This window comes from Phaenicophaeus curvirostris, chromosome 7 (assembly GCF_032191515.1).
Source record: "Phaenicophaeus curvirostris isolate KB17595 chromosome 7, BPBGC_Pcur_1.0, whole genome shotgun sequence".
Taxonomy (NCBI): Eukaryota; Metazoa; Chordata; class Aves; order Cuculiformes; family Cuculidae; genus Phaenicophaeus; species Phaenicophaeus curvirostris.
Genome location: NC_091398.1, coordinates 1797072 through 1824943, shown reverse-complemented (window position 1 = coordinate 1824943; position 27872 = coordinate 1797072). Strand labels below are relative to the sequence as shown.

Genomic DNA, 27872 nt, shown 5'->3' with positions numbered 1-27872 from the left:
CAACTATGGGGAGGAAGACAAAAATGTTATTTTCACACACAGCTCCTACTGGCCACAGCAGTTTTTTCTTTCCAGAGATATGTGAAAGATTAAGAGGTTCAGCAAGTCAGGGAGAGTCAAACCCAAGAATTTGAGACCAGCTAACATAGATTTATTTCCTAAAATTCTGCAAATTTGCCAAGAAAAAAAGCTCTTGCTTTGCTTTCCCCAATTCTCTGTTTACTTTTCACACAAAAACAAGCCCAGATTTCCTCCAGGAAGAGCTGTCTCTTCCCAGCTGGGCGATGCCACATTATTAAGTCCCATCCCATTAAATCTCTACACGAGCCTTTGACCTAGAACAAACACTGTCTTTAGGCAGAAACACAGCAGAAGCCCAAGTCTCACAGCTCCTCTGTCCCTGACATCACCCAGGATTTCAAATGTTTCACCTTCCTTGACATCTTTCATGAGCTGTTTACATCTAAAAGTAGGCAAATATAGTCCTCTGCGTTTCTTTTCCAACCAAAATTGTTGAAACTCTTGCTCGAATTACAACTTGTTTCTCATTAATTTATGTATTTTCATTACCCAAGCCAGCAGGAATTCTGAAAAGAGGGCATTAGGAGGAGTCAGGATAACCATAGAATCCCTATGTTGGAAAAGACCTTTGAGATCAAGTCCAACTGCACTTGTCCTCTACTAAATGATAATGTTTGACAGGCAAGATGAAAGGGAAGCTACGTACAATTCCAGAGTCTGTGACTGTTAGCAGAATACATCAGAAAACCAGGTGCTGGGCTCTGTTCGCAGAGCTTGCAGTTGCAGACGTACCTTCGTGCCAAGGTCCAGCAGAGTTTCCTCATCAGGACAGATGCCCGACCCCAGACCACCAAGGGCATAAGCAGAACGTATCATGACAGGGTAGCTGATCTTCTCAGCTGCCTTCAGAGCATCTTCAATCTTAAGAGAGAGCAATACATTTCAGAGATATGATAACAATTAGGATAAATCAAGTCTTCACAACTCTGGTTAGCTGGTTAAATTGAAATCCCACTGAGCCAATTGCTTGTTTCCACACTTCCACCCTCAAGAAGGATTTCAGAACTCTCAAAATGCAAGGATTTTGACTTTTTGAGGACCTGAAATCCTAAGCCTTAATAGCTTGTGCAAGATTCAGTAGCCACCAAAACGTTACATATTTTTGTGCTTTAGCACAGAAGCCACCTCAACCTAATTTACTTTCCTTGTCAATGGGAAAATTAGCTCAGACTTTCCAAGTGCTTAATTGCATTTTCACTCATTTTAAAGCGTAGTGAACCAGCATCAATCAGCGAGGAGTGCCGATGAACGCGAACAAACTACAGTATCCATGCTGTAGCCAGCTTTCAAGCAACAAGGCTTGATTTTTCCTTTTCAATAACTCAAATGAGCCACAGGAATATTAATCACATCTTCAAAACTGTCTGATTTACCGATTCCACTGCAAAGCTAGGAGCAATCTTTTCATTTAGCTCAGCCAGTTTATCGGAAAAAAGCTTCCTATCCTCTGTAGCCATGATGGACTCAACTGATGTACCTAGGACCTTCACACCATACTCCCGCAGGACTCCTTGCTTGAAGAGTTCCACTCCTGCAGAGCAAACAAAGCCACAGTTTTGAGGACTGATGGTAGATGAAGAAGAAAGTATTCAGGAGATCTGACTAGCTGACAACTTGTCTGGCCTCATAAACAGCTCATTTTATTATTCTTTATCAGTATTAGAACTCAGAATTGTAACGTGAAAGTTTCTGTCCTGAAACTTATGAAACCTATGACTATTAGTGAAGTCGCTGCTTGGTCATCTGCAACACTGCTGGATTCTCTTGCTAGAAGATAAATGAAGCGAAGTTTTCCTTTTGATCCCTGCCTCAACGTGGTCCGAGTATCCTCGATTCAGCTATGAAACTAGGACTTGAGCGCTGGGTCCAGTTCTGGGCACTACAGGATAAAAAGCATCTTAAGCTACTGGAGAGGGTCAAGAGGAGGCCAAAAAGTTATAGTCACAGCTTAGCAAGCACCCACTCATGGTGGATCAGACAGGGATCAGGCAGGGATCAGGGATCAGGCAGGGATCAGGGATCAGACAAGGATCAGGCAGGGATCAGACAAGGATCAGGGATCAGGCAGGGAGCCCAGGAATTCTGCAGGGATGGGTCAGGGAGCACCAGGACTGGGCAGGAGCGTGTGCTGGGCTGTATCTAATCCCTGCCTGATCCCTGATCCCTGCCTGTATCGCTTAAGAACCTGAGCAATGTGTTACACACACAAGTCTCACATTTCTGCATAAACAGAGCCTGCTGAACACATCGTTAGAATCCCGAGCTGGCCTGCAAAGCCGTTGTAACGTACTCACCACAGTTGAGAGCAGTCTGGCCACCCATGCCCAGAATTAATCCATCAGGACGCTCTGCCTTGATGACCTCTGTGACAAAGTGTGGAGTGATGGGGAGGAAGTAGACAGCGTCAGCCTGCTTTAAGCCAGTCTCGTTGGTCTGCACTGAAGCAATATTTGGATTCATGAGGACGGTTTTCACGTTTTCTTCCTGAAATAAGGAAAATCTGCATTAGAACCAGGCGTCTGTGGAAGAAGAGCTAACAGCAGCAGGGAGAGGTGGGGCTCAACAAGCAATTTGCCTTCAGAAAGCCCCGGTCCTCCCCCATAAGGGATTTCAAGTATCTGGTACCAGGCTGAGCTAACATCAGTTCTTTACTTTTGTGCCTCTGCCTGTCTGTGAATCCTGAGGGAATGGAGATTCCCACCTGATTCAGCAATTGAGCTGAAATAGTGTTATCATTTAAGAGTGACGTAGAGGAGAAAACTCCAGCACCATCTCGTGTCTTTCTTCCATTGGGAATCAGACTAAAAGTGACAAAGCAAAACTAACTCAAGCAAACCCCAGTCTTTCCTTGCCAAGAAACAGTTCTTTGATCATGGGGCTCCAGGTGGCTCTTACAGTTTTGTACCTGCCAGTAACAGTCCCAGAACACACTTTTTGCCTTGACTTTCCATAAAGTTACTTTCCTTTTCTTGATGTCATGAGGCCATAACACTTTGCGCCACGGCCACCCATCCTGCTTGGAGGCCTTTGTTACAGCTTAACCAAAACAGTGAATTAATAACACCCTGGGAGGGCTCCATTTCTCTTTCTGTGTAACCTCAGCAGCCCCCCTGCCCCAGTGGGGAAAGGCCAGTTGGGTGATCACAGTCAGCTGTAAGAAGGAAAAATCAATTACTTTTCATTAACATTTGCAGAGTATCCTCTCACCTTCATGGCTTTCACAGCCTGGGATCCGGAGTAATCAAATTCCCCGGCCTGCCCGATCGACAGACCCCCAGACCCTAGGATGAGAACTTTGGAGACCTGGAAGTGTCAAACAGCATGAAAAAAAGTCAGTCCTGTGGATGTTGAAATAACTGTGCGTGCTGAACAGCCTCAAATTACAAATCCTAAGCTCTAACAAGGGAAGAAAAGCCACCTCCAAACTGACAGCGGTTTTAGTTTGAAGAACTTCTCCCATGTACATCAGGTTAGAGAAGCGCATGAGTCATGCACAGGGCACACAATGCAGGTGTTAGCTGTATCGTGCTTACAGACAGCCATGCCTCGCTTTGCCTGCCCACAAAGTCCAGCTGCCTTCCAAGATAACAAAACAGTGTGAAATGCAGCTCCCGCTAGGAATTTCAGACTTATTTGCTAAGCAACAGAGCATCAGCAGAACACAGCTAGCAGGGAACCGCCTGGTCAAATTATCCCAGGGCACCTCTTCCACTGCTGGGAGAGAATCTTTCTTGGGAGAACTACACAGAAATAACACATGCAACATCAGGTGCTAAAACTTACTCAAAGGAAAGGGGTTTATAGAGCAAGAGCTGCCCGATGACTGTGAGACAGGCAGCTGACAGCCCTTGGGTAAGGGTCAGGAACAGCTTTTTGTGCCACTTTGTACCACGGATGCAGTAGGAATTTGCTGTCTCCTGGCCTCACCAACTGGCGTGGTATCCACCGGCGTGGATAACAAGTACTGGAACTGACCTCCACTCTGGAAGCTGTTGCTCCAGCCTTGGGCAGGACCGAGGAAACGGTTGTGCCTTTCCCCCTCTTAACCAGTGACATGAACGAATCAAATAGGAACTAGGGAAAACAAACACACGTGTTTAATCCCCAAACAGAACTGAATAAATACCGAGCAAAGAAGGAAAAGAACAGGCCATTTGTGAGCTCAGGCTATCAGCTCTGCTCTGCTGCCTTCAGAAGGCAGATATACGCCATCAGAGTAGAGGGGAGCATTATCTGGAATTTACTTAACAACTTTGACGTAGCTGACAAAGCTGCAATTAAGAAAGTGAGGTCATAGCAGGAAGAAAACACTCAACCACATCCGTGTGCTCTGCCTGGGTATGGCTGAGAGTGCAGCAAATGAGCGGGTGTTACAAGCTAAAACACAGGAGAACGTGCATTTCATGAGCTCAAGTGAACCATCTGCACTGACGTCTGCTCCAGAGCTGGGAGCTGAACAGGAATATCTAAACATCACTCATGCTAAATCGGTGCTGTCCTTCCACCAGAGATCCCAGATCACCTAGAAGATGAGTGTTCTCAGGCCAGGACAGGCATGGAGCCAGCGTGGCCAGCGCTGGCGTGCGGGCAGGGGGACAGGTTCCTCACCTCACCCCACACAGAGCTCCTGTCCACATGAAGCTGGGAATCATCTATGGAAGGAGCATGGAGCACACAGGACAGGCACTGCGTTATCAAGCCCGTCCCAGTGGTGGGAGAGCACAGATTTGGAATAGACCCAGCTGGGAGTTGTTCTTAGCTCTCCGAGATTAACCAGTCAATCAGATTGCTAGGAAGCTTCTTGATATCAAGAGATTTATCTGCAGGTTGAATCAACATCATCAAATTAAGATTAAAGCAAGCGCTTTGATGTTTTCCTCCACCTTCCCCTCTCAAGAAATACTAACAAGTTTATTTGCGCTCAGACGCACCTCCTCTACCTGCTGCATCCCCTGCTGCCGCTTAGGCAGCCACTGTGACCATGCAGCCAGTTGGTGCAGAATTTGTGCAAAGTCACAGATGGGGGATTAAAATTTCATTTCACTTTGGAGAACCAGAGTGAAGAAGAGTCGATTCATTTACATAACTCTACAGTAATTAAAAAATTCAAAAGTGGAACTGAAATGTATTGGAAAGTTAATGATTTTATTACAAAACATCTGGCTAGTATTTTTTTTTCTGTTAAGATAAAAATCCTTTTCCTTTTGCAAAGAGATTTGAGCCTGATCCTGAAAAGGCTTAAGCACTTCAGTAACTTCCAATACACAAATAATCCCACCAGGACTCAAAGCGTACACATCATATGAATGGGATCATTGATCCAAAGCACGCAGGAGTCAATAGATGCCTCGCTGCTGACTGCAATTAGCTGTGGATTGAGCTAAGCAGACACGAGCCTGTGCAGGACCGGGAGCTCTCTAAGGATCCTGGCAATTCCAGAACCAAGATTTAGGACCACCACCAATGTAAAGACTTATCACTGTAGCTGGCACATATCATAGAATCATGGTTTGGGTTGGAAGGGACCTCAAAGCCCATCCAGTCCCACCCCTGCCATGGGCAGGGACACCTCCCACTGGATCAGGGGCTCCAAGCCCCATCCAACCTGGCCTTGAACCCCTCCAGGGATGGGGCAGCCACCCCTGCCCTGGGCAGCCTGGGCCAGGGCCTCCCCACCCTCACAGCAAAACATTTCTGCCTAAGATCTCATCTCAATCTCCCCTCCTGCAGCGTTAAACTGTTCCCTTCATCCTGTCCCTGCCCTCCCTGATCCAGAACCCCTCCCCAACTTTCCTCGAGCCCCTTTCAGCACTGGAAGCTGCTCTAAGGTCTCCTTGGAGCCTTCTCCTCTCAAACAACCCCAACTCTCTCAGCCTGTCCTCATATGGGAGGTGATCCAGCCCTCGGATCATCTCTGTGGCCTCCTCTGGACCTGTTCCAGCAGTTCCATATGTGCACTCCCAAGCCCAGATCAACTCTCATACAATACCTCTGTGTCTCTTGGCCCAGGATTTGCCTCTGGGTAGAACTGAGCTGTGAAGATCGGTCTGGTCTCATGCATAAATCCCTGCAGGAACAAAAACAATCATCTTGGAAACCACCTTGCAAGCAGGCAAGAGAACAGAAAGCGACACCTTAGCCCTGTAAGCACTGAAGGCCAAAGGACTAGGGTTTTTCTAGGGGCTGCAAATTTGGCACCGTGACTGCTGCCCTGGGAGCTGTTCCAGGGCTCCACCACCCTCTGGGAAGAACCTTTTCCTAAAGTCCTGCCTAACCCTCCCCGGCATGTCTTCCTGCCATTCCCTTAGGTCCTGTCACTGGCTGCCAGAGAGAAGAGCTCCGCGCCTGCTCCTCCTCCTCCCTGTGTGAGGAAGCTGCAGAGCACAATGAGGTCTCCCCTCAGACTCCTCTTCCAGAGGCTGAGAAGACCAAGTTACTTCAGTCACTCCTCAAGTCAAGATTGTCAAATTTATGTCACCTAATAGGAAGCTTCCAGGAGATGAAATAAAGTGAGACAGAGCCTTTGCTTGCTAGAGGCTGCTTTGTGCAGGCAGCTGGGAAGCACAAGCTCACCTCGTTGGTTTGATCATTGGCATTCACAAAGAGAGGCCTCCAGCCGGGCGGGAGGGTAGAGCTGTCGAGGGCGTAGCTGTGGTTCTGAACAGTGATGACAGCCTGCCCAGTCACTGCATTCAAGACAGGCTGGTTCTGTCCTCTGAAAGAGAAAGGAGCAGAGAATAGAAGATGGAGGTTCTCATACGTGTCCAAATGCCACAGTTAAAAAGAACTGAGAACTGTGGGGGCTGTACACAGCAGGTCAGTACTGGGAGCCAATCTCAAAGTGATAAAGCCTAGGAGAAACTTTACTATCCTTTGTTTTGGTGGGGATCTGTTACACCACACACTTTCAAAACATAAAGGAGAAGGGCTGGAGAGAAGAAGTAATCTTACTGCCACGCTAGCTCCTCCTAAGGCACTTCAGCAGCAAAGCAGTGCTGCTCTGTGGCCTTTCGCTATGCCCAGCTGATTTATCCCAGCCCCGGGAAGCAGAAGAGCTGCCGTACCTGTTGGCCATCTGCATCTTGTAGGAAGTTGCTCCGGCTGCTATTCCAGTGATTAGATTCCCCATGCCAATTCCAAACAAGGGCTCTGGGCGGTTGCTCGCCAGGACCTAAAAATAAAAGGTTTTCAAGAGATTAGAGTGTCTCTGTTCAGCAATTCCAGCATAAAACACGCCAGTTCCCTCACAGCGGCCACAGACTTGGGAAAACGCTGAATGCAAGGGCGGCAACAGCCTAGAATGGAAAGCTTCCTCCTCTCCTGTGTTTTGGAGGGAAGTCTCAGAGCTTGGCATCTCAGCCTATTTGAGGGGAATAAGCAACAACATTCTGCATCACAGCCACTTAGTGTGTGACGGTATTTCAAATGGGAGCAGTCTGAAATCAGAGGCATGCTTGCACAAGGTCACGGAGGTCCTGAAGGGGCACAAGGTACTTTAAGGGACTGGTAGGATAATCGTGGTAATTGTGTTTACTATGTGTTGTTCACCAAGGCCTGTGTAGCCTCATTGTCTATACTGGGGAGGAGACAACTCCCAGTGCACCAAGACAAGGAATATCCAAGGCACCTGAAATGACTGAGCGACAGTGGGTCCCCTAAGGTGTTAGCACAACCCACTATCTAAATTTCAGGCACTTTAAAAGGCAAATGAACAAGAAAAATTTGCCTATGGCTGTTAAACTGTACCTTTTTGACATTCTGAATCACCACCTGGGCCTTCATGGGATCCCCTGGCCCTCCGGAAATTATGAGCCCGTCATACTCCATGCTGGGGAAATCGTGGTCCCATGGAACCAAATGCACTTCTGCTCCTCGCTGGTAAAACAATAAGAGAACAAGAAATGAGGGGACGAGGGGAACAGATGAGTTTGTGTCAGGAGGTTGTGCGCACGCTGTCTTGTCCCAGAGGCTGAGTTTGGATTTCAGACAGTCCTTTGCCAGGAACAATAATGAGGCTTCTCTCCACACTCTGCCCAGACTGTTTTCCCCAAACCAGTCAACTTGGTCTCTTTAAGCCGCCTCAGTGTTTGTCGAGTTCATCGGAAATTCATTAATGAGATTAAAGCTTACTAATGGGATGCAAAATACGTTCAACTTTTACACAGTGCACTTATCCTCACTGCTAAAACAGAGCTTTCCAGCCTCACTCTATGACATGTTGTTCTTTAGAGACACTGTGCCTGTCTTCTTAAAGCTTACCATCTAGGAAATGTTCCCCTGGCTGAGAGGCCACTGCACAGGTCCTCTGCCTAACCCTGAATACAGTATAACATGAAAAAACACACCTCCCAGTCCATAAAAATAAAACTGTACCCCATTTTAGGAAGGAAACTGGTACCAGAATGGATGTGTCCAGGGCAAGGAAGGCCAGTAAGTACAGGCGAGGCTTTTAGCAAAGCAAAACAGGAGATGAAGGACATGAACACTGTTCTACCTTCACCAGCAGACGGATAACGTTGTGCTTCAACCCGCAGTCAACAGCTACGACTTTAATCGGATTCCCTCTGCCATAGACCTGGACTTCCTGTAAAAAGACAGATCAGCTGTAAAAGACAGATCGGCCCCTGCCTCCACAACACCACGAGGATGGGTAGAAGAACCACTTTTCACCACCACGCAGCAACTGGTACTTAAAAATTCAGGCTGAAATCTCCCAAAGTACTGCAGATGTAAGTGCTTCCCTCATTTTTCTGGGAGAGCAGAAAGTATAATACTCTTTTATACCCTGTTGATTAGAGCGCTAACAGCAACCCTTATGAAATCTCTTGTTTCCACAGCTAATGACAAGCTCCTTCCCTGTGTTTCACCCCATTAGCAGTGATGCAGCAAGCCAGTTCGCAGAGATTATTGCAGCCCAAGACGAACGTCGGATACATGGTGAGAGATTTTTATCCGAGTGAAGTCACCCACCCTGCTGCTGCCGATGGAGCAAGGCTACTTCACGCCAGCTACAGACCCATCGCATCAACCACCCTCTGGTCACAGTAAGAGACACCCTGCAGTGACCTCTAGTGCGTCACAGATCAGGCCACTGAGCACCAGCGTTCATACTGACTTGACAGCATTACATACAAGACCCCTCCTCTCCTCCTCTTCCAGCTGCTGCTCCTTAATCCATGTTACAAAGTAAATTGTCTCCCATCCCACATCTGGACCATTTGGCTTTGTACACACACTTACAACAACCAGCACAGAAGACAGTGAAGTCAAATCATCGTATGTACATCACCTGGGAAGGGACACAGAGTTGGGGTTGTTCAGCCTGGAGGAGAGACTCCGAGGAGACCTTATTCCTTCCAAAAACAAACTCTGTGCTTCCCTTCAGTTATTGCCAGCCTCTGAAAGCTGAGATTGGCAAGTGTGCATTATCCAAAGTCGATTTTCTCTCGTGCAAGCACCACTGAACAAAAAAAAGCCTGTTTTTTCTCCAAACCAAGTACCTTCCTTTTATCCATTCATATTTCACAGCTGGGCCCCTTATGAAAAAACATTGAAATCCATGCCCGATATGCCAGGTGCTGGGTGATGAACCAAATCTTTTCACAGGCAGATTACAACCAGTAAGAAGGAAAACTATCCCCTCTATAGGGAACCCAAGTTGAAGCTTATTAACAGAATGTTACAACTCCTCCCTCTGCGTTATCCCTGGAGGTGTTCGAAGCCAGGTTGGATGGGGCTTTGAACAACCCAATCCAGCGGGAGGTGTCCCTGCCCATGGCAGGGGTGGAACTGGATGGGCTTTGAGGTCCCTTCCAACCCAAACTATTTCATGATTCCATGGAGTGAGAAGGCTGCGAGCCAGCAGCCAGGCAGAGTAGCAACTCCTGCTGGCAGTACTGCTGGGAACAAAAAGAGTATGTGGGGCTGTACACGTGGACAGAAATTACCTTTTAGCTTCAAGTGGGACCCTGACCCTCACATGCCCCAAAATAAATCTCAAGTAGAAGTTCCTGCAAAACACTGGCAGTTTTCTACACTCCCTGCCCTGAACAACATTAGAAACAGAGTCTGTAACACTGTCATCTAAAGAAGGCATGGAAAAAATAATGGTAAAACATCAATCACTCCTAATGTACAATTGATAAGCAGATTCTTGATCTTACTGCACGCTGATTTACACAAAAGTAGCTGTTTGGCAACAGACAGATTATCACGTCCAGTAATTACCAACATTGAACAGCTTACTTCATTTTCAACTTTATTGGTGATGTTGTTGCTTTTTAAGACTCTAAAATGAAGTTATAAACATAACAAGCTCACCAAAGCTCTGTTAATCTTGTTATATCTTCCTTTTAGAAGCCATTTTCAGCATCATTACCATAATTCTGTCTCAGTAATTCCAGAGCATTTAGCATCAACCACCTTACCTTTCTGAGTTACTACTCAAAAAGGCTCCACCTGCTTCATGTGATCATAGATCCCAACCTCAACAAGTGATTGCCACCCTTCTGTGCAGCAACAAGGCCCTGGCTCAAATCACAGTGGAGGCATTGGCAGGAGTTGGTGAGATCCCAGAAGCAGAGATTTGTATTCCAACAGCATTCCAGGTAACCAGTTAGTGCTGTAAATCCAAGCCTGGATGGAGACTGCACTTCAAATCTCTCCTTGCTCACTGATCACTCTGTTCAGGACTGCTCCTCACTCTCACCACTAGCACACCAGCCTCCCCCTGGATCAGGGGCTCCAAGCCCCATCCAACCTGGCCCTGAACCCCTCCAGGGATGGGGCAGCCACCACTGCTCTGGGCAACCTGGGCCTCTCCACCCTCATGGTAAAAATTTCTTCCTAAGATCTAGTCTAAACTTCCCTTGTTTTAGTTTAAAACCACTATCCCTTACCCAACTGCTAAAGGCCCTGCTAAAAAGTGTTTTCTCATGGCTCTGGTTTCAGTATGGTTTGCTATGTCATGATTTGTATTGCTGCTCCCAGCCTGTGGTCAAGCACAGTTTGCACGCCCAGCCTACAGACTTCACTGTACATCTCTGTAGACAAAGCAGGCAATACCAGTGGATATGAGATCCAGGGCATTCCCAACTTGGTCTCTTTTTGAAATCTAGAAATGTCTTCTGGAATCGCCTCAACACAACTATGCACAGATTATCAAATCTGTTTAAGAAAATCTATACTTCTTTTTACTAACTCTTCTTATCTTTGAATACATCCACCGTATACCAGGTCTAACTGCACCCCCAATGCTTCTCAATCCTGTCTTTGCAACACGCAGTCCTCAGACTAGAGCACTGTGCAGGCTACATCCAGCTCCACAAAGCTCAATCACACCTTCAATTCAAGGAGCCATAAGGGTTCTTGGAGGATGAGGTTGAGATGAGAGTCCTTCTAAGGTCTGGAAAGGCATATGGTTCAGAAAAGGTCCTCACATTGTTTATTTAGAAAGACTGGACAATCCCCAGAGCAAATGGGGAACAGTTACCACCTGGACTGTAAAGCCCTGAGGCTACAGAAGAACTTCTCACCTTTGTTGAAACTTCTGCAATTAAGTTTCGCTTATTTGGGTCCACAAACTCCACAGGTTGACCTTCAAATTCAATCTTCCCAAGTACCGTGCCCTGTGGAAATACAACAGTAAACAACAAAGCCTGAGCAAAGGAGAAGGTGTGAACACTGGGACAAGGTGCTGACAGGCACAGTGAGCGGAACAGCTGGTGAGAGATGGTTTCCTGGCGGCTTAATACCATTTCTAGCGTCTTCAGGAGTTTACGACCCTTCCTCTGCATCAAAAATCTGTTTAAAATCCTTCATTCAGGGGAGAGGCGTTGTCAAGCAGTGAAGTTCATTAACAGGCTGTCTAGTGACAGTAAAAGGCATTACCTTCCAAGAGGATCTAAATTCAGATCCCCCAATAACTGTTGTGTAGATCTGGGAGTAAACCACGAAGTGGTTTGAAGCTTTTTGCTTCTGGACACCCACTGTGAGGTGTTGAGCCACCTCCTGTGCAGAGCTACGAGGCAGAAGCACTGGCGAAAGGCAGAGGTGTGTGGGAGGAACGCCAGGTTTGCTGCATTTTTAGAGACAGGGCCCAGCAACAGCAAGGTCAGTGCGAGTAGATCAAGGGAAGCAGGTCATACCTTGTCACGAATTAACTTGGAGAGCATTCTGGTATCAATCCCATACAGTGCAGGCACCTGGAGAAAGCACAAGAGAAGGAGAAGTTAGAGAACAAGCAGCTAAGGCAGCGGAAGCCAGCAGCCAGATGACTTTGAGAAGCACATGTCCTTGTTTGAGGCACTGTGGTTCTTAGCAGCACTGTTACCAAGGCTGCTTTACTTCCAGCTCTTCACTTCACCCTGGTTCCACTCATAAATAGGTAAAACCTCACTCATAAAAAGCTCAAATCTAGTTCTGTTCTAAAAAGCATAAAATAAAAAGGTCACGTGGCAAATATCTGCCTTATTTCTGACCCTCATTTTGCCTTACTTATAAGCGTCGAACCCTTCCAGCCGTCACAAGTCAGCATCAGCCTACTGACACATCCCTGACCTCCCAGCTCCCAGTCTGGCCCCCAGCATCTCTTGAGGTGAGGACCCTGGCAGCCATGAGGAGCAGCACTACAGAAACACTTGATGAGAGAACTCAGTATAATCTAATGTGTATTGGTTTTATGGAGAATCAAGCATTCCTATTTAATTAACTTCCCTTCTGGACAGATCTTTGAAATACCACTGGACCCTGGAAATGAGAAGTGGTCGAAGAATCAGAGAACTAAGGAACACAGAAAGAGCCCAGTACAGACTTGTGAAGACATATGAGGAGGAGAGTGGTTACCAGCTCAAATTCCACAGTTGTTTCCCCTGTTCCCATTCACACAGGTCTGTTCTACAACATTGTTACCCCCAGGCCACTCACCTGCTCTTCTTGCAGCCACTCTCCCAGGCTCCTCGCAGCCTGCCAGTGGCTGTACTCGTTGCTGTAATCCAGCACCAGCAACCCCGAAACCTGCAGAGAGAAGAGACATCATTTTGTACTGAAGGATCACTCTGTACTTGCCTTGTCCCTTCTCAGGATGCAAAACGCATCGCAGACAGGACACGAGGCCAAGCAGATGTGGTATGGCTGAGAGCGAGTCACAGGACTTCCGGGGGTGGAACTGGATGAGCTTTAGGGTCACTTCCAGCCCAAGCCATTCTAAAATTCTACACTTGACCGTCACCTCCCCTGCTTGTGGCAACACAGGTATACAGAAAAAGGTCTCGTCGTACTGAAACTTCCCATTTTCACTGGCACTTGATCTGTGTGTGGCAATCAGTCCTCGGCAAACACAGATAAATAAGAGACAGAAGGAAACGGGGGAAAAAAAGGCATCAAGGACAGCAGTTCACAAAAAATGCAGCGTGTCTATCGTTGATGGGAAATTCACCACTGTCAGAGCTCACGGCCTGGGACAGGAAACACAACAGATTGTGTTTTGCCACCTTTCCTCCAAAGGACAGAATCAAGAAGAAAAAGAAAGGTTGAGTATCACTGACTCCTTCTACGAGGGTGCCGGTAAACTCTTGCGTGCACATACACTCTCAGGCTGCTAGCACCAGCCCTCAACCAGCTCTGCATCGCCCATTGTTACCTTGATCCCATCAGACTCCAGGAACTTCCTGAGGCCCAGTTTGTCCAAAGCAGCCGTGTCAGGCACTCCACCGTTCCCAGCTATGGGGTTGGCCAGGGTAAGAATCTGCCCTTTGTAGCTGGGGTCTGTCAAGGCTTCGGTGCATCTGGATGAAGAAGCAATAGAGGACAAGTACATTGGCCTGGAGTTGAATGGCAAACAAAAGAGCCAGTGACAATAAGACAGGTCTGGATTCTCATATGACAGAAAGATATCCCAGGCAAAATCCCCAGGAACAGCAGCTTTGTTCAACCACCTGCCTGAGCACCCTTCTCAGCAAGGACAGAGCTAAAAATGCAGTGGAGCACCCTTCTGCAGCGGAGGATCAAACCTCGGATTCTGCAAAGCATCAGCGCTGGATCCAGCAGGCCCAGTTTCATTCTCACCCCCAAAGAAGGGAACAGATCAAACACAGTCTACATGCTCGTGCTTCTATTCTTCAACTTCAAATTAACATGCAGTCCTTCACCTTCTCCCTTATGCTGTAACAGCAATCATAGAATTATGAAATGGTTCAGGTTGGAAGGGACCTCAAAGCCCATTTCCAAGGACAGGGCAGCCACCACTACTCTGGGCAACCTCTGCCAGGGCCTGCCCACCCTCAGCGTGAAGAATTTCTCCCTAATGTCCAATCTAAATCCTACCACTTCCAATCCAAAGCAAATCACCCTCACCCTATCACTCCATGCCCTTGGAAAAAGTCCCTCCCCAGCTTCCCTGTAGGCGCCCTCCTGTCTCTGAACATGAAAGCAGCTGTAATTTGGCAAAGATGAAGTTATCTGCACAAATATTTAGCCAAGTGCATAAAGACACTTCAGAATGAATCTGACCTATCTGCAAAATATAATTTATTACTGTCATTATTGCTTAAACAATACATAATTGGCAACTCCAGCCATCTACCAGGTATCAGTACGTCACAAGAGAGGGTTTTTATGGAACACCAGCCTTACTGCCAGCAGATTAATTGTCAGACATTGGGAAGCTATTCACAAACCCGGAGTGGTAGCAGGCAGATACAGACCAAGCAGCACACCAGCCAGCTCTGAGATATGACACGTCGAGTGAACAATGGCCGTGAAATATGTTCAGGGAAGCCTCTCCTGCCACTCAGATCTACAGTCCCTGCTGCAGGAAAATAGCCTCACAAAGTGCAACCCGATCATAGGGCTGCAGTAACTGCAAAGCGTGCGCATAGCTGGCATTGCTCTCTCTTAAATCAATCCGTTACACTTCCAAAAGACTCTTTGTTAATGGCAAAGCTAACGTAATTAACCTTTGTGTGTTATTTGTGATCAGCAAACAAGGACAGAGAGCCACTGGATTTGGCCACACTGAGCCGAGATGCCCTTTAAGCAGGCACAACGCCTTGTGGAGCTCAGAGGAGCAGCTGGGAACACGCGCTCCAATGATGCTGCAAGGTCTAGTCCTTGCTGCACTGGCCCAAAGGCCAACCTGCTTCCAGTAATCTCCCATCCGTCAGTTCTCTTGCTGCAATATCATGGGAAACACACCCTGAATTACTGGAGCTGCTTCAAACATGGGAACATTTGATGGGTTATAATTCTTCTTTCTTAATTGGAAATCTCTGCTCTTCCCTATTGTTCCTGTACCAGACAGATGGCTGCAACACCAGCATTATTTTTTTTTTTTAAGCAAACATTTCTGGAAAACTCATCCTTCCTTTTCTAATGGACATTCCAACATTCCATCCCCAAAACAGTGCTCTCTGCCCTCTGTTCCAGAGCAATGTGACATCATTTCAGCCAGCTTTAGGTACTTCAAGCCCAAAAGCTGCATGCACACCAAATTCTACAACATGAACCAGGAGGTTGAGTCCCACTGAAGAGACAAGGTGCAGAGCAGCATATTAATCACATACGGGGCCCACACTGATCTCACTCAGAGCTCAGCAACACCTACTGTGGAGAAGACATTTGCCTGAGGCTTACCAGCAGCCGTGGCACGTTCTCTTATCCCATTTCTAGCCTCTTGCTCCCTACACTAACAAACTGCTGTGTGCCCTGACAGGCTGTGACCCTGGGCACCTCCTTCACGCAGGCACTTCTTATGGTGTCAATGCTAAGAGGCAGGTGTATCCCTCTGGATACACAAGGCAGTGATCTCCGCATTTAGGAGCACTAGGTAGAGCTAGAGGAGTTTCTTTTCCCACACAGCAATCCCTGGACTGGTAGCAAATCATTCACTTTTCCCACCTGCAACAATACTGCGAACTCTTACCTTCTTCTTCTCTCAATCAATCAATCAAGGTCACGGTCCTGAAGAGTGCTCTGAAAACACAACCTCACATTTGAATGTTCTCTCCATGCCCATACACTCCCCAGCACAGAAGAGATCTCTCTTCTCACAGGCATCCCCTCCAAATCACTAGAAAATGAGCAAACACAGCCCCTGCCGCCACAGGAACATGTGGAGAGAAAATTAATCCATCAGGCCCTCTTTGACTTTTGTGATGTGACAAGATTTATTGCCCATAATCTATCACTGAGAAGAGAACTCTGGTGCCCTCCATCATCCTGATCTCTATTAAACAGTTGCTTGTTGGCAGGTATATTAACACAGCCAGTAATTAGTGCTGTCAAAGTACTTAAATAATTGCCTCCTAATGCAAAACTTTGCAAACAGATTCCCCTCTGCAGCAATTTGAGGTTCTCACCAATAAGATCAGTTAAAAACTCATCCGGTGAGTACCGGTTTCTCCAAAGGAGAGCAGAATTTGGGGAACGCAGGGCAACTAGGTAAAGAGAGCTATGAAAGGCTGCAGAAAAAGCTCAAGCACCAACAACCTCAGGGCTGTCTTACCTGCCCAAGGACACATCCCTCTCTTAACCAAACCCCTCATTCCTCTGGGAAGATTTCATCAGCTCAAGCAGTTTGACAAAAGCACCGGCAGTATTTACCTGCCACCTGAAGTCAGCCACTGGCTTCCACCACTCCAGAGGACAGAGTCATACTAGGTTAGGCACGAGTCTGATCCTACCCTTTAACTGGAGAGGCCACAGAGGGTAAATGCATCCTTAACTGTGGCATGAGCTGACAAATGTCCAATTAAATGCACCCTTAACCCTGTGTTTCCTAACCTCAGCTCGGTCCCATCTCAGAAATTTCACTTTTTGACAGTTCACTGCATGTTTTTCATACTGGGTTTCTGCCTAGCAGCAATCACGCAGGGCACTGGGATGTAGACAGGCCATGGCTTACACTTATTCCTACGAAGACTGAGGCCATCCTTGAGCTGATGGAGCCACAAGTCAAAGAGGAGAAAAAGGTCAGGCCAGCAGGGAGGGGCGGACAGGAGAGGTGACCCCAAACTGAGCAACAGAGCATTCCAACCCATACACCTCATAACTCGGTGTAAAACCGAGGGATCACAAGGGTCTCGCCCCCTTCTTCGATGGCCAGTGTCCAGTGAGGACCTCGATTGTCTTTTTGTCCCTGCTCCCAGAACTGTGTGTTCCTGGATGCAGTCCCTGGGTGCAGCCTCCCTCCTGCCGCTCACCTTGCCTGCTCTGCAGGATCTGTGTTGACAAAGTCATCAAGGGGAGGGGGTGCAATTTTGTATATTTGTATATATTTTATTCATTTTCTTATTAATAGTATTTTCTTAATTATTATCTTTATTAAAGCTGTCTTTGTTTGTTTCCAACCCACAAGTCTTTCTCCTTTCAGTCCCCTTTCCCTGGGGGGAGCGAACTAGAAGCCCTAATGCTCATTTTTAGCTGCCTGTCACGGTTGGCCAGGCTGGGGCTAAATCGTGACACTGTGGTATAAGCCAACACATGTTCTTAGGGACACACAGGTGACAAACCTAGGAAACTCAGGATTGGAAAACTTTGCACTTAGAAGCCAAGGTTTTTTACCTCGAAGGAGGAATGGTTTGGGTTAGAAGGGACCTCAAAGCCCATCCAGTCCCACCCCTGCCATGGGCAGGGACACCTCCCACTGGATCAGGGGCTCCAAGCCCCATCCAGCCTGGCCTTGAACCCCTCCAGGGAGGGGGCAGCCACCACTTAAAGCCATTGCCATGCTACGACACAAGAAGACTGGCTGAACTCTCTTCATTAACCCTCTCTCTGTGTTCGTGGATTGCAGTGTTTTATCATACAGAACACTACAGGCTTGGATCAGGACCTCGTGAGCTTGGAAAAAGCAGCTTTCACCATTTAACAAGAGCCTAGAGAAGTCTGGGTGGTTGCATATCATTTGCTTTTGCCTTACCCAGACAGACCAGTGTTGAATACAACTTCCCCTGCTGTGGAGGACGGATGGCCGAATGAATAGCCCTTCATCTTCGTCCCATCTTCCAGCACCAAGTGCGCTGTCTGCACCTAGAAAAAGGCACATGAAGAGACTCAAACACAGGAGGAAAAGATTCACACAGATTACACCTAGGACACCTGCCTTTCACACCTCACATTGTAAGCACTTCTGCCCCTCTCCCATTCCGAGCCACCAAGATTCTGTCTCTTTAACCAGTCTCCTGATGCTCTTTTCCTTTCTAACACTTGGGAAACGTTGTGCTCCTAACGAGGGTGTGGCAGCTGGCAAACCTCACTGCAAGCAGAGCATGTAGGCACGTTAGTGTTGTGTTGATGGTTGGACTTGATGATCTTAGAGGTATTTTCCAACCTTAACGATCCTATGTGCTGCTGTTTCTATGGGATCACCCTTCCACATCACTTTGTTCATGTCTCCTACCCATTATGCCTTTCAATTAACCAATATCTTAACTCCGCAAGGGAAGGATCACCTCTCACCCCAGTGTTTGCTCAGGGCTTGCTGCCCAAGTACAGTGGCTCTCATCCAGCTGCGACCTTTGGCAGGTGCTTAACTGCTGTTGAAAATGTACAGCTAGGCTGCTAAAAAAAAGTGTGTGCTTCACTAGATTGGTGTGAAACAGCAAAACCCAAAACACCAGTCCATTCCTCTGTAGGACACCAGAAGAGAGGAACTCGTGGGTCAGACAGACACTTGTGACCTCAGGGACAGGCACAAATGGTCCTATAAGAGGGAGGTATAGAACAAGCAGCCTAGAGTCTGGGCCTTTGCACACACCAGGCTAAACACATTCTCTTTTGCCTCATTTGGAAACTAAATCTTCCTTAGCCTGTCCAGGAACTGGATGAGACACCACCTGGGAACTCCAACCAAAAATATAAAGAGCATCTGCCCAGCCGAAATGACAGAATGAGTTGGGAGATTCCTCCAGGCAGCACGATCACTGAGAGAGATCAGTGAGAGAGTAAGCAAAGCTAGAAATCAATTTGCCAATAAATGTCTGGGCTTAAAAGAGTTTGAACAATGAATTTGAACCTTTTGACTCATAAGAAACATCCCTATCTGGAATGCAAGCACAGCTGCCTCTAGGGCGTGGAGCTGCAGTCACAGAGCAATCACAGAATCATGGAATGGTTTGGGTTGGAAGGGACCTCAAAGCCCACCCAGTGTCACCCCCTGCCATGGGCCGGGACACCTCCTACTGGATCAGGGGCTCCAAGCCCCATCCAACCTGGCCTTGAACAAGCAGTGCAAAATCCCAATGGTCCGTGCTGCAGGAAATGTGCCAAACGTGTCCACCAGGCAGCAGCTCACATGATGATTTAACATCATATTGGGGCTTTTTTACAGAACAATTCCTCTTACTGGGACTTCTTTTAAAGAAGAATCAAGATCAATTTGCTGTGGAGAGGAGCAGGAGAGCTGCTTTCCATTAGCCATAAATCAGATGAACAATCACAGCAAGGAGAAATTTCATTACCAGCATTGAACATTTTGTAACAATCATGGCAAACATTCATCTAGAGCTCCTCTGCAGTTACAAATACTGCACAGGTCAATTACTAATGTACTGCAAAATACACTAAAAATCAAACGGCACTGCCAAGTAATTGAATTCTGTGCATCTGGGATGCTTTTAGACTTGCATTTTTTCCTCATTAATGTCAAAAATCCAGTCATTCTCAAAAGGTTTGGACATCAGAACTTAGAGCAGCTTCCAGTATAGAAACAGGCTCCAGGCAAGCTAGGGAGGGGCTCTTGATCAGGGAGGGCAGGGACAGGACAAAGGGGAATGGTTTTGAGCTGAAAGAAGGGAGATTGAGGTGAGATCTTAGGAAGAAATATTCTCCTGTGAGAGTGGGGAGGCCCTGGCCCAGGCTGCCCAGAGCAGGGGTGGCTGCCCCATCCCTGGAGGGATTCACAGCCGAGGTTGGATGGGGCTTGGAGCCCCTGATCCAGTGGGAGGTGTCCCTGCCCGTGGCAGGGGCTGAAGCCTGCTGGACGACACCCAGCCCATGCTCCTCATGTTGGAAACTGGGCGTAGGAACTGTTTTCCCTCAACCTTAGGCCATGAAGCTGAGTCCACCCAAACATCAACTCCAGCTCAAGTCAGTCCTGCCGCTTGTTGGTACAACCCGGGGCAATCGCGGTCCCAGCCGCAAACATAGCCTGGGAGAATCCTTCAGGAAGCAAAGTCAACCGTGGTGGAATGACCAGAAAAGTTAAGATCCCTTTAAGTCCTGAGGGCCAAAATCCAAGCAATCCCCGTGGTCTTCTGAGATTCACCCTCACTACAGCACTTGCCAGGAATCTGCACGCCTTTCCGCCCACCACGGGCCGCCTGCCCTTGCGCACAGACCAGATCAGACACCATTTCTGTCAGACAGACACCCTGTTGAACTATTAGAGCCCCTACACAGCGCTCAAGCAATGCCGAACATCCCTGAGCAACCATAACCGGCCTGCCAGTTCAGCTACAGCAAGGGATGGATGTGCAAATGTTTCCCTCCCTCACTTGATTTATTATTCTTAATTAAGTGGTTGGTTTGTTTGTTGAGCATTCTAGAAGCAATTATTCTTGCTTACATTTCCAGCGGAGGTGTTGCCATGTCCCTAAGCTGCCAGCCTACCTTGCCTTCGCAGTTGTGTTTCTAATGTGAAAAGTGATTTACAGGCTCTTGATCTGGGATTGCAGGGATAGGACGAGGGGGGACGGTCTGAAGCTAAAAGAGGAGAGATTGAGATGAGATCTTAGGAAGAAATATTTTCCTATGAGGGGGCCCTGGCCCAGGGAAGTCATGGTTGCTCCATCCCTGGAGGGGCTTAAGGCCAGGCTGGATGGGGCTTGGAGCCCCTGATCCAGTGGGAGGTGTCCCTGCCCATGGGCTTTGAGGTCCCTTCTGACCCAAACTATTCTCCCATGACCAAATAACCAGAGACAAAGGAGGCTTTTTCTCTCTAAGAAAACACGCCTTTTCTTGTGCCACTGCGCCATCACAGGCTGGAAATCTATCTGGACACTGCTAACAGTTAAGACTTCCTTTGCCAACTCTTTTTTCATACATACAATTTTATCTTAGCACATTTGCTTCTGGCTAAAATTAAGAGAAGAAGAAAGTGCAAGAATAAAGAAGGAATCAAAAGCCAGGTCAGTGTCTTGTACTACACCAAAGGAGAGACCCCCTTTAGGGAGAAGCTTTGTATGTTTCTTTACCATCCAAGCCAAAGAGAAAGCAAAGCCAGGAACGCAACACAACTTCCAAGGCAGAGTCACAGCTCCTCCAACCTGAACTCCTCCAGGCTGTTCACAGCAATGCCACAAACATTTGTTTGTGATAAAATCCAGGGACAAGGAGGAAACCAAGCAGAAGTGAGGCACCCAGCAGTCACCTGAGGGAACAAGCACCCCTATTTCTCCCCCACAGTAGCAGCTCCCTAATCTCCCTCCATCTCTAAGGGAACAGGGCCCATTTTGCCTTCTCCTCACATTCAGCTCCAAAGGGAGAAGAGCAGAATAGCCCTTAACTGATCTTCCGCCTCCTCCCCAGCTCTCTGTATCCCATGCAGTCATTTCCTCAGTTACTTTCCACCTCCCTCAAAATGCATCTCAAGAGCCCTTTTACAGTAATCTGAAAGAGTTTCTAAAGCAAGGGCTTGAACATTTTCCTCCTCTCCCTCTCATTTCTCACTATATTTTTAGCTTGTTCCTGGTGGTTTTTATAGCTCTCCCAATCCTCTCCTTACTGAGCCAGCTCTACCATTACAAGCCACCTATTTATGGCTCCTACTACCCTTTACATCCCCATTTAACTACATTGGCCTCAGATGAGCATTAAATGGTACGAGCTTCCAGCTGCAGCCTCTCTGCCCATCCCTGAATTATAAAGAAGCCTGATTATCCTGAAACCAGTGATGCTAAGCACCCTTACAGAGGGCCCACAGGGGTCTCCAATCTACTCTTTATGCCCCTCTTTCACTCGGGAGCACTCCATCTCTCCTTTAGAACTGAAAGATGGGATGCAGGAGGGAAATACAGACCCCACATCTCAGACTGCTCACCTGCAGCAGTGCTTCCCCACATAGGCTGAGTGCAATTGGACAGAAAACAGACTTGGAAGAAGAATTATTAGGCACTCTACTAAAACTACCGCCTTTTCTTCACGCTCTCTAATACTTTACTTAGCTCAGACACAGGTTAGAAACATGTTTTCATTGTATTTTGTTATGTTCCCTAAAATAGCCCACTGAGAAAAAGCAATAAAAGGGAACTAAGCGCTCATTTAAGGCTGCAATAATAGAAGAATGGGATCATTACCTATACTGCCATTAACCCACACACCTTAATTACTTTGTATTTTACTCCTTCTCCAAACTTCTTACAAATACCCATTACCTCTAATGATGGTTGGAACACCAAATCCAGCCATAAGTCACTGACTTGGTCACTTGTCTCACAACTACAGTTAAGTTCCACAATCCAGCACAACAGGTTAACTCCTCAAGACCACTTATCCTTAAAAATTCCCTCAGGGCTTCTGATTTACTGCTTGCATGCGTAGATTAGAGAGTCCCTTCCACTTCTCCATCTGTATGTCTCCTGGGAAAATGTTTATAAACCTGTTACTGTCTGAAAGCAAAAGCCTCAGGCCAGGAAGAGTTTCGTATTCCAGCTATTTTTTTGTATTCCGTTCCTCCGGTTGCTAATTCTATCACACTGCTGATCCCAGTGCTACAGAAATCAGAAAGAAAGCCCCATTTCACCACTGTGCTCTGCCTGGGTTATGAGCTGGCCCAATACAGCTCTTTTTTACAAAAGCAGGAGAAAGTTTGGGAAGAGAACTAAGGGGTTCCAGCCCCAGTAAATCACGAGCTGGTACATTCACAAAGAGCTGTCTGCCTCTCTGGTTAATCCAATCGTGGTTTCCAATGCATTGAAAATGGATCCTTAGTGGACTCAGAAGGATTAATCACATACTTCAAATGATGCATGTTTTAAAAATCTAGTTGATCCATGCTCATATGGACTGAGAAATCACTCTGTTAGCTATCAGTTCTATAGAAGGGTGAGGTGTTTCTAAAGAAAATGCCATATAGAAATTAACCCAAGCCCTGAACTTTCACCTTTTGGTGCTCTCTACCCCATAATTCCCACTCCAGACTACACAGAAAGCGTGTTTGCCTAGCTAATAAAAACATTTAGCCAAGCAGCCCCCTCACTTACAGTTCAGACAAGGTTCAGACGAGTCTCGTCTGGTTCAGTTTTATGTGTCTAGGTAAGCCCTGTTATCTGCAGCGAGCTATCTCTCAGCATGCCAAACACGTCTGTGAAACCACAGCAGCTCAGTTCCTGTTACCTTGATGCTCAACAACCTGGTTCCAGTCCTTGAGAAACTCCAGTGATCAGCAGACGCGTTGCAGAACTCCAATCTGCTTTTCAAAGTCCTCGCCACTTTGCAAGCCATCAAAATCCTTGTCATCTTGAAAGCTGCCAGTGGGTAACTAAAGCTTAAAGCAAACAAGACAGAACCAAAACCTGCTTGGATGTATTTCTTCAAGATTCGGCGGGGACAATGTCCTCTTGCAGATGACAGGAGAAGATCGAGACAGCAGGTGTGCTAGACTGGCTGTACTGTGGTTGCCCTACACCTTCCCATTTATTCTGCCCCTGAAGTCCCCGGTGCAGCCCCACCTCCTCTCGCCCCTCCTCGCAGGGGTGCTGGCCTAGACACCCCTGCAATATTTTCCTTCAGCTTGGTCTCTGAACAGGCTGCAGGGGTTGCACCACAGGCCAGACACCTGCTCTGCCTGCTGCAAGGCAGCAGAACCTGCTGGAGACATCACATATAAATAAATAAACAAATACGGGGAACGGGAAAATGGTTTTGTTAGCTGTTCCTCTATCTGCTAAGCTCCAGCCTGTAGTGGTCCAGGTTGGAGAGACACACGGAAGAGGAGACCTACAGAAACCAAGGCATGCTTATAAGTTAATGGACTGCAAGATCTGTATCATCTTAATTTCCAAACACTCCTGCAATCCTACATGCAATTCCAAAGCCAGCTTTCTTCCCAAGATGCATTCCACAATAAATTAGCTTTGCATTGCCACGAATGTCACACACGTTTCACATCAGGAGGCTTTTTGGGCCGTGGGTACACACATTTGAACCAGAAACAATCCACACTAGCAACTTTGGCACCTAAACTGCTAATTCCTAACCTCTCCCTTCCACCACATGATCTTCAATGTGGCTGCACAATGAGGCAGAGGGATCCAGCCCCAAAGGAACCCTTTTATGTTACCACAAGGCCACTCGTGAGCACAGCAGGTCCAGTGTGAGCAGAAAAAGGACCTTTTGGCAGAGCAGATCTTTTGCCAGGTGTAAACATCACCAACTGGATTCAGCGTGTCAGGGATCTACAGGACACACACACATATCTAATGAGGCAGCCAGATATTAAGGATGAAATATTGTATAGAGGAACAACAGGCAAAAAACCTACTTTCCTTCATCACCTCCACTGTAAGGCTGCCCCACAGACTAGATTTGACCCTGCTGTCTTCCTTTTTCATCCACGTTTTGTTATCAAAATCGATTAAGCCCACCTCAGACCTTCTGAGATTAGGAGGGTCATCCCCCCGGTGTAAGAACTGCCTTCCTTTTCAAAGCCTTCACCACGACGGAGGAACTTCCCTCTGCCAAAACCAGGCAAAAATATCCAAGCGATTTGTCTCGCTGCCAACATGCTGAAAAGAGGTGATGAACTGTTGACTCTTTCAGGCCAGGAAATATATCAGGCATTCCTGAGAGAAGCCCCAGTTCAGGAAAACCTGCAAACACACAAACAAGTCTTGCGTGGTTTGGACAGGTCCTAAGTGCGTGCTTCGCTTAATGTAAAGACTAGAAGAGGCAGAATAACTAAAAAACAGGGAATCGATAAGGAAAAAGAAAGCAACCACAGAAGAATGGAAAAGGGAGGGCAGAGATCAGTGGTTTTATGGAGATGCAACCACATTACCTGAGCTTAAAACTTCCCTGTCAGTATGTGACTTGTACAGAACAGAGTGGTTTGGGTCAGAAGGGACCCTAAAGCCCATCCAGTCCCACCCCTGCCATGGGCAGGGACACCTCCCACTGGATCAGGGGCTCCAAGCCCCATCCAGCCTGGCCTTGAACCCCTCCAGGGATGGGGCAGCCACCCCTGCTCTGGGCAACCTGGGCCAGGGCCTCCCCACCCTCACAGCAAAATATTTCTGCCTAAAATCTCATCTCCATCTCCCCTCTTTGAACTGAAAAACCCTTCCCCCTCGTCCTATCCCTGCCCTCCCTGATCCAGAGCCCCTCCCCAGCTTTCCTGGATCCCCTTTCAGTGCTGGAAGCTGCTCTAAGCTCTCCCCACAGCCTTCTCTTCTCCAGGCTGAACAACTCTCTCAGCCTGTCCTCGTCCAGGAGGTGCTCCAGCGTCGAATCATCTCTGTGGCCTCCTCTGGACTCGCTCCAACAGCTTCATGTCCTTCCTGTGCTGAGAATTCCAGAACTGAAAAGAGGGCACCAGGTGTGGTCTCACCAGAGCAAAGAACGAGCAGAGACTCTGGAGGAATGGCACCTATCAGTGAAGTCAGGAATGTAAAGCCATCAAGGGAGAAGATTCACTCAGATGAAAACAGTTCAAATACAGGGGGGGACGTATTCGCAACTCCTGCTTCCTTAACGTGTTCTGAGACGTGGCAGAGCTGTTCAGAGAAAGGCAGGCTGCCTCTTGTTTCATATTCATTTACGCTATGTCGTACACAGACAGGGAGGAGGACAAGGAAAGCAAAGCACTCATTAAAATGAGGAGCTTTTCCTTACTGTTTACAAGTGAAAAACATCAGAAATGAAATCCATCACACAGTCCCACTGTTCCGTAAAAAACCAAAGATCAGCGGTCTGTGGCTTTATAAATCCCCAGGGCCAAGATACTCAAAGCAAGCAAAGTGCCTGCATTTTTAGAGGCTTAAAACAAACTGCTTGAGTTTCAGAAGGGGCCCTGCTCTGTGCCCCAGGACTGGCCCCAAAACAGACACCCCTAAAATCACTTCTCACAGCTGGGAAGCTCTGCTACGAGCAACCAGGCAATCCAAGCGATGCCAGATTTCTCATTTTCAAGTTGTCTTTAAAAGTCACAACATAGTTCTGTTCTGACTTGAAAGACAAGAGATCAAAGCCAAGATGTGGGCACGTTGGCCCAGACTCATGTCAGAGCCAGCCCCAAGTCACTGCCTCCAGCTCAGTGGAGCTCCAGTGGCATAAGTCTCCCCTGGATTGGGATCAGCAGAACAAGCAGCCCACAAGGACTGCTTGGACTTCTTGTAGCTGAGATTAGAAAGGAGTTTTTCCCCAAGCATCCTTCAGATGCTTTTGGAACTCTCTCCTGTCATCTGTCAGGATGTTGTGTCAGATTCTGACTGCTCCGTCTTACCCCAACTAAAAGACATTCCAGAAACATTGAGTGGAAAAGCAGAAGTGTTGAAGGCACCAGCACAACTGAAATTCTCTGCTGGCACAGGGAACAAGACAAATACCCTCAGCTAAGCAGAAAAGCCCTCAAAGTGATTTGGAAAGCCTGTCTTCCAGTCCAAGGCTCTACATGCTTCCCAAGAAACTTGGAGGAAGAGTTTTAAAAGTGCCTGAAAAACATTAAGATTTGTCTTCTGTTTTCTAATAAGGTGTTAATTTACCAAGCAGAATCACTGTGACGGGTACAGCAGTAAGCTTGAGCTTGATAGCCCATAGATGTGCTTCTGGACATGGCAGTGGTGGAATCTCCATCCCTGGAGGGGTTCAAAAACCATGTGGCCATGGCACTTGGGTATGTGGTTTAGTAGGCACGGTAGGGTTGGGCTGACAGTCGGACTGGATGAGCTTAGAGGGCTTTTCAAACCTCAACGAGTCTATGGATTTTTGCTCACATTGTTAACAACCCTATCAAAACCCGTCACCTCAGTGGCCATAACTTACTTTTTATTGCAGTGCGTAGGTGGGAATGAACTGAAACTATCTTGATCACAGGCAAATGAACTATGAGCATCCAGGCCCCCCCTCTCCCCTGATCCTCTTGGATGCTGCAGGAGAGAAAGCCAGCTCAGTTACACTTTGAGAGCTGCTGCGCTGAGCCAATCTCAGATCTAACGAAGCATTTCAACAAAACCCACAATGTTCAGAAAACACGGTAATTGTGATGCAAAGCGCATCAAGGCAGGAATGTCAAAACTAAGGCTGATCTTCACCTGGGTATATGGAGAAAAACTGAAAGGAAGAAGAATCAAATGCAATCTTTACCCCTCAGCACTCACGAATTCTGTCATTTGAGCCACAGCTAGAACATGCTCAGGGATCTGGTTTAGTAGTGGACAGGCAGGGTTGGACTTGATGATCTCAAAGGTCTTTTCCAACCAAGCGATTCTATGATCCTGACATTTTTCCTCAAGTCCAGTCAAACAGCAGCGGCTCATTATTAGAGAATTTCAGCCTTCATCTGTGAAGCAATAAAGATTGGTAGATGTGATAAATTTTAAAACCTGGTTCTGGCCTCAGCACTGAAGCTAAATTGTAAAAAGTTAAATTTTAAATTATAGAAAATTCACCTCTTGCCAGATCCTAACTTTTCCAGACAGAAAAAAATTGCTGGTTTCCTATATTCACTCAGCATTTCTGGCCAGCTAGGAATACCAGCTGTGTCCACTCTGCCTGCACAGATTGTCTCTCTAGAACTCAGAGAAAGATCAAGGTTCCATGGCAGCGTCAGATGATCTGCGTGTGCACAGCTCCACGGC

General features: G+C 47.2%; 1 protein-coding gene across 1 annotated transcript in view; it reads right to left on the bottom strand.

Annotated features, from left to right (window-relative positions):
- Positions 1–27466, bottom strand: part of CPS1 (carbamoyl-phosphate synthase 1) — an 80993-nt gene extending 53527 nt beyond the window's left edge. The window contains exons 1-17 of the mRNA XM_069860559.1: positions 27379–27466; positions 23413–23563; positions 17999–18108; positions 13721–13865; positions 13006–13095; positions 12228–12284; positions 11616–11708; positions 8576–8665; positions 7828–7956; positions 7146–7252; positions 6655–6796; positions 6071–6148; positions 4057–4155; positions 3289–3384; positions 2376–2565; positions 1455–1612; positions 814–942 (exon numbers count right to left, since the gene is read on the bottom strand). Of these exons, the coding sequence (XP_069716660.1) occupies positions 814–942; positions 1455–1612; positions 2376–2565; positions 3289–3384; positions 4057–4155; positions 6071–6148; positions 6655–6796; positions 7146–7252; positions 7828–7956; positions 8576–8665; positions 11616–11708; positions 12228–12284; positions 13006–13095; positions 13721–13865; positions 17999–18108; positions 23413–23563; positions 27379–27404 (1890 nt within the window). The 5' untranslated portion in view covers positions 27405–27466. The remainder of the gene's footprint in view (positions 1–813; positions 943–1454; positions 1613–2375; positions 2566–3288; positions 3385–4056; positions 4156–6070; positions 6149–6654; positions 6797–7145; positions 7253–7827; positions 7957–8575; positions 8666–11615; positions 11709–12227; positions 12285–13005; positions 13096–13720; positions 13866–17998; positions 18109–23412; positions 23564–27378) is intronic.
- Between the last annotated feature and the right edge of the window lie 406 nt (positions 27467–27872).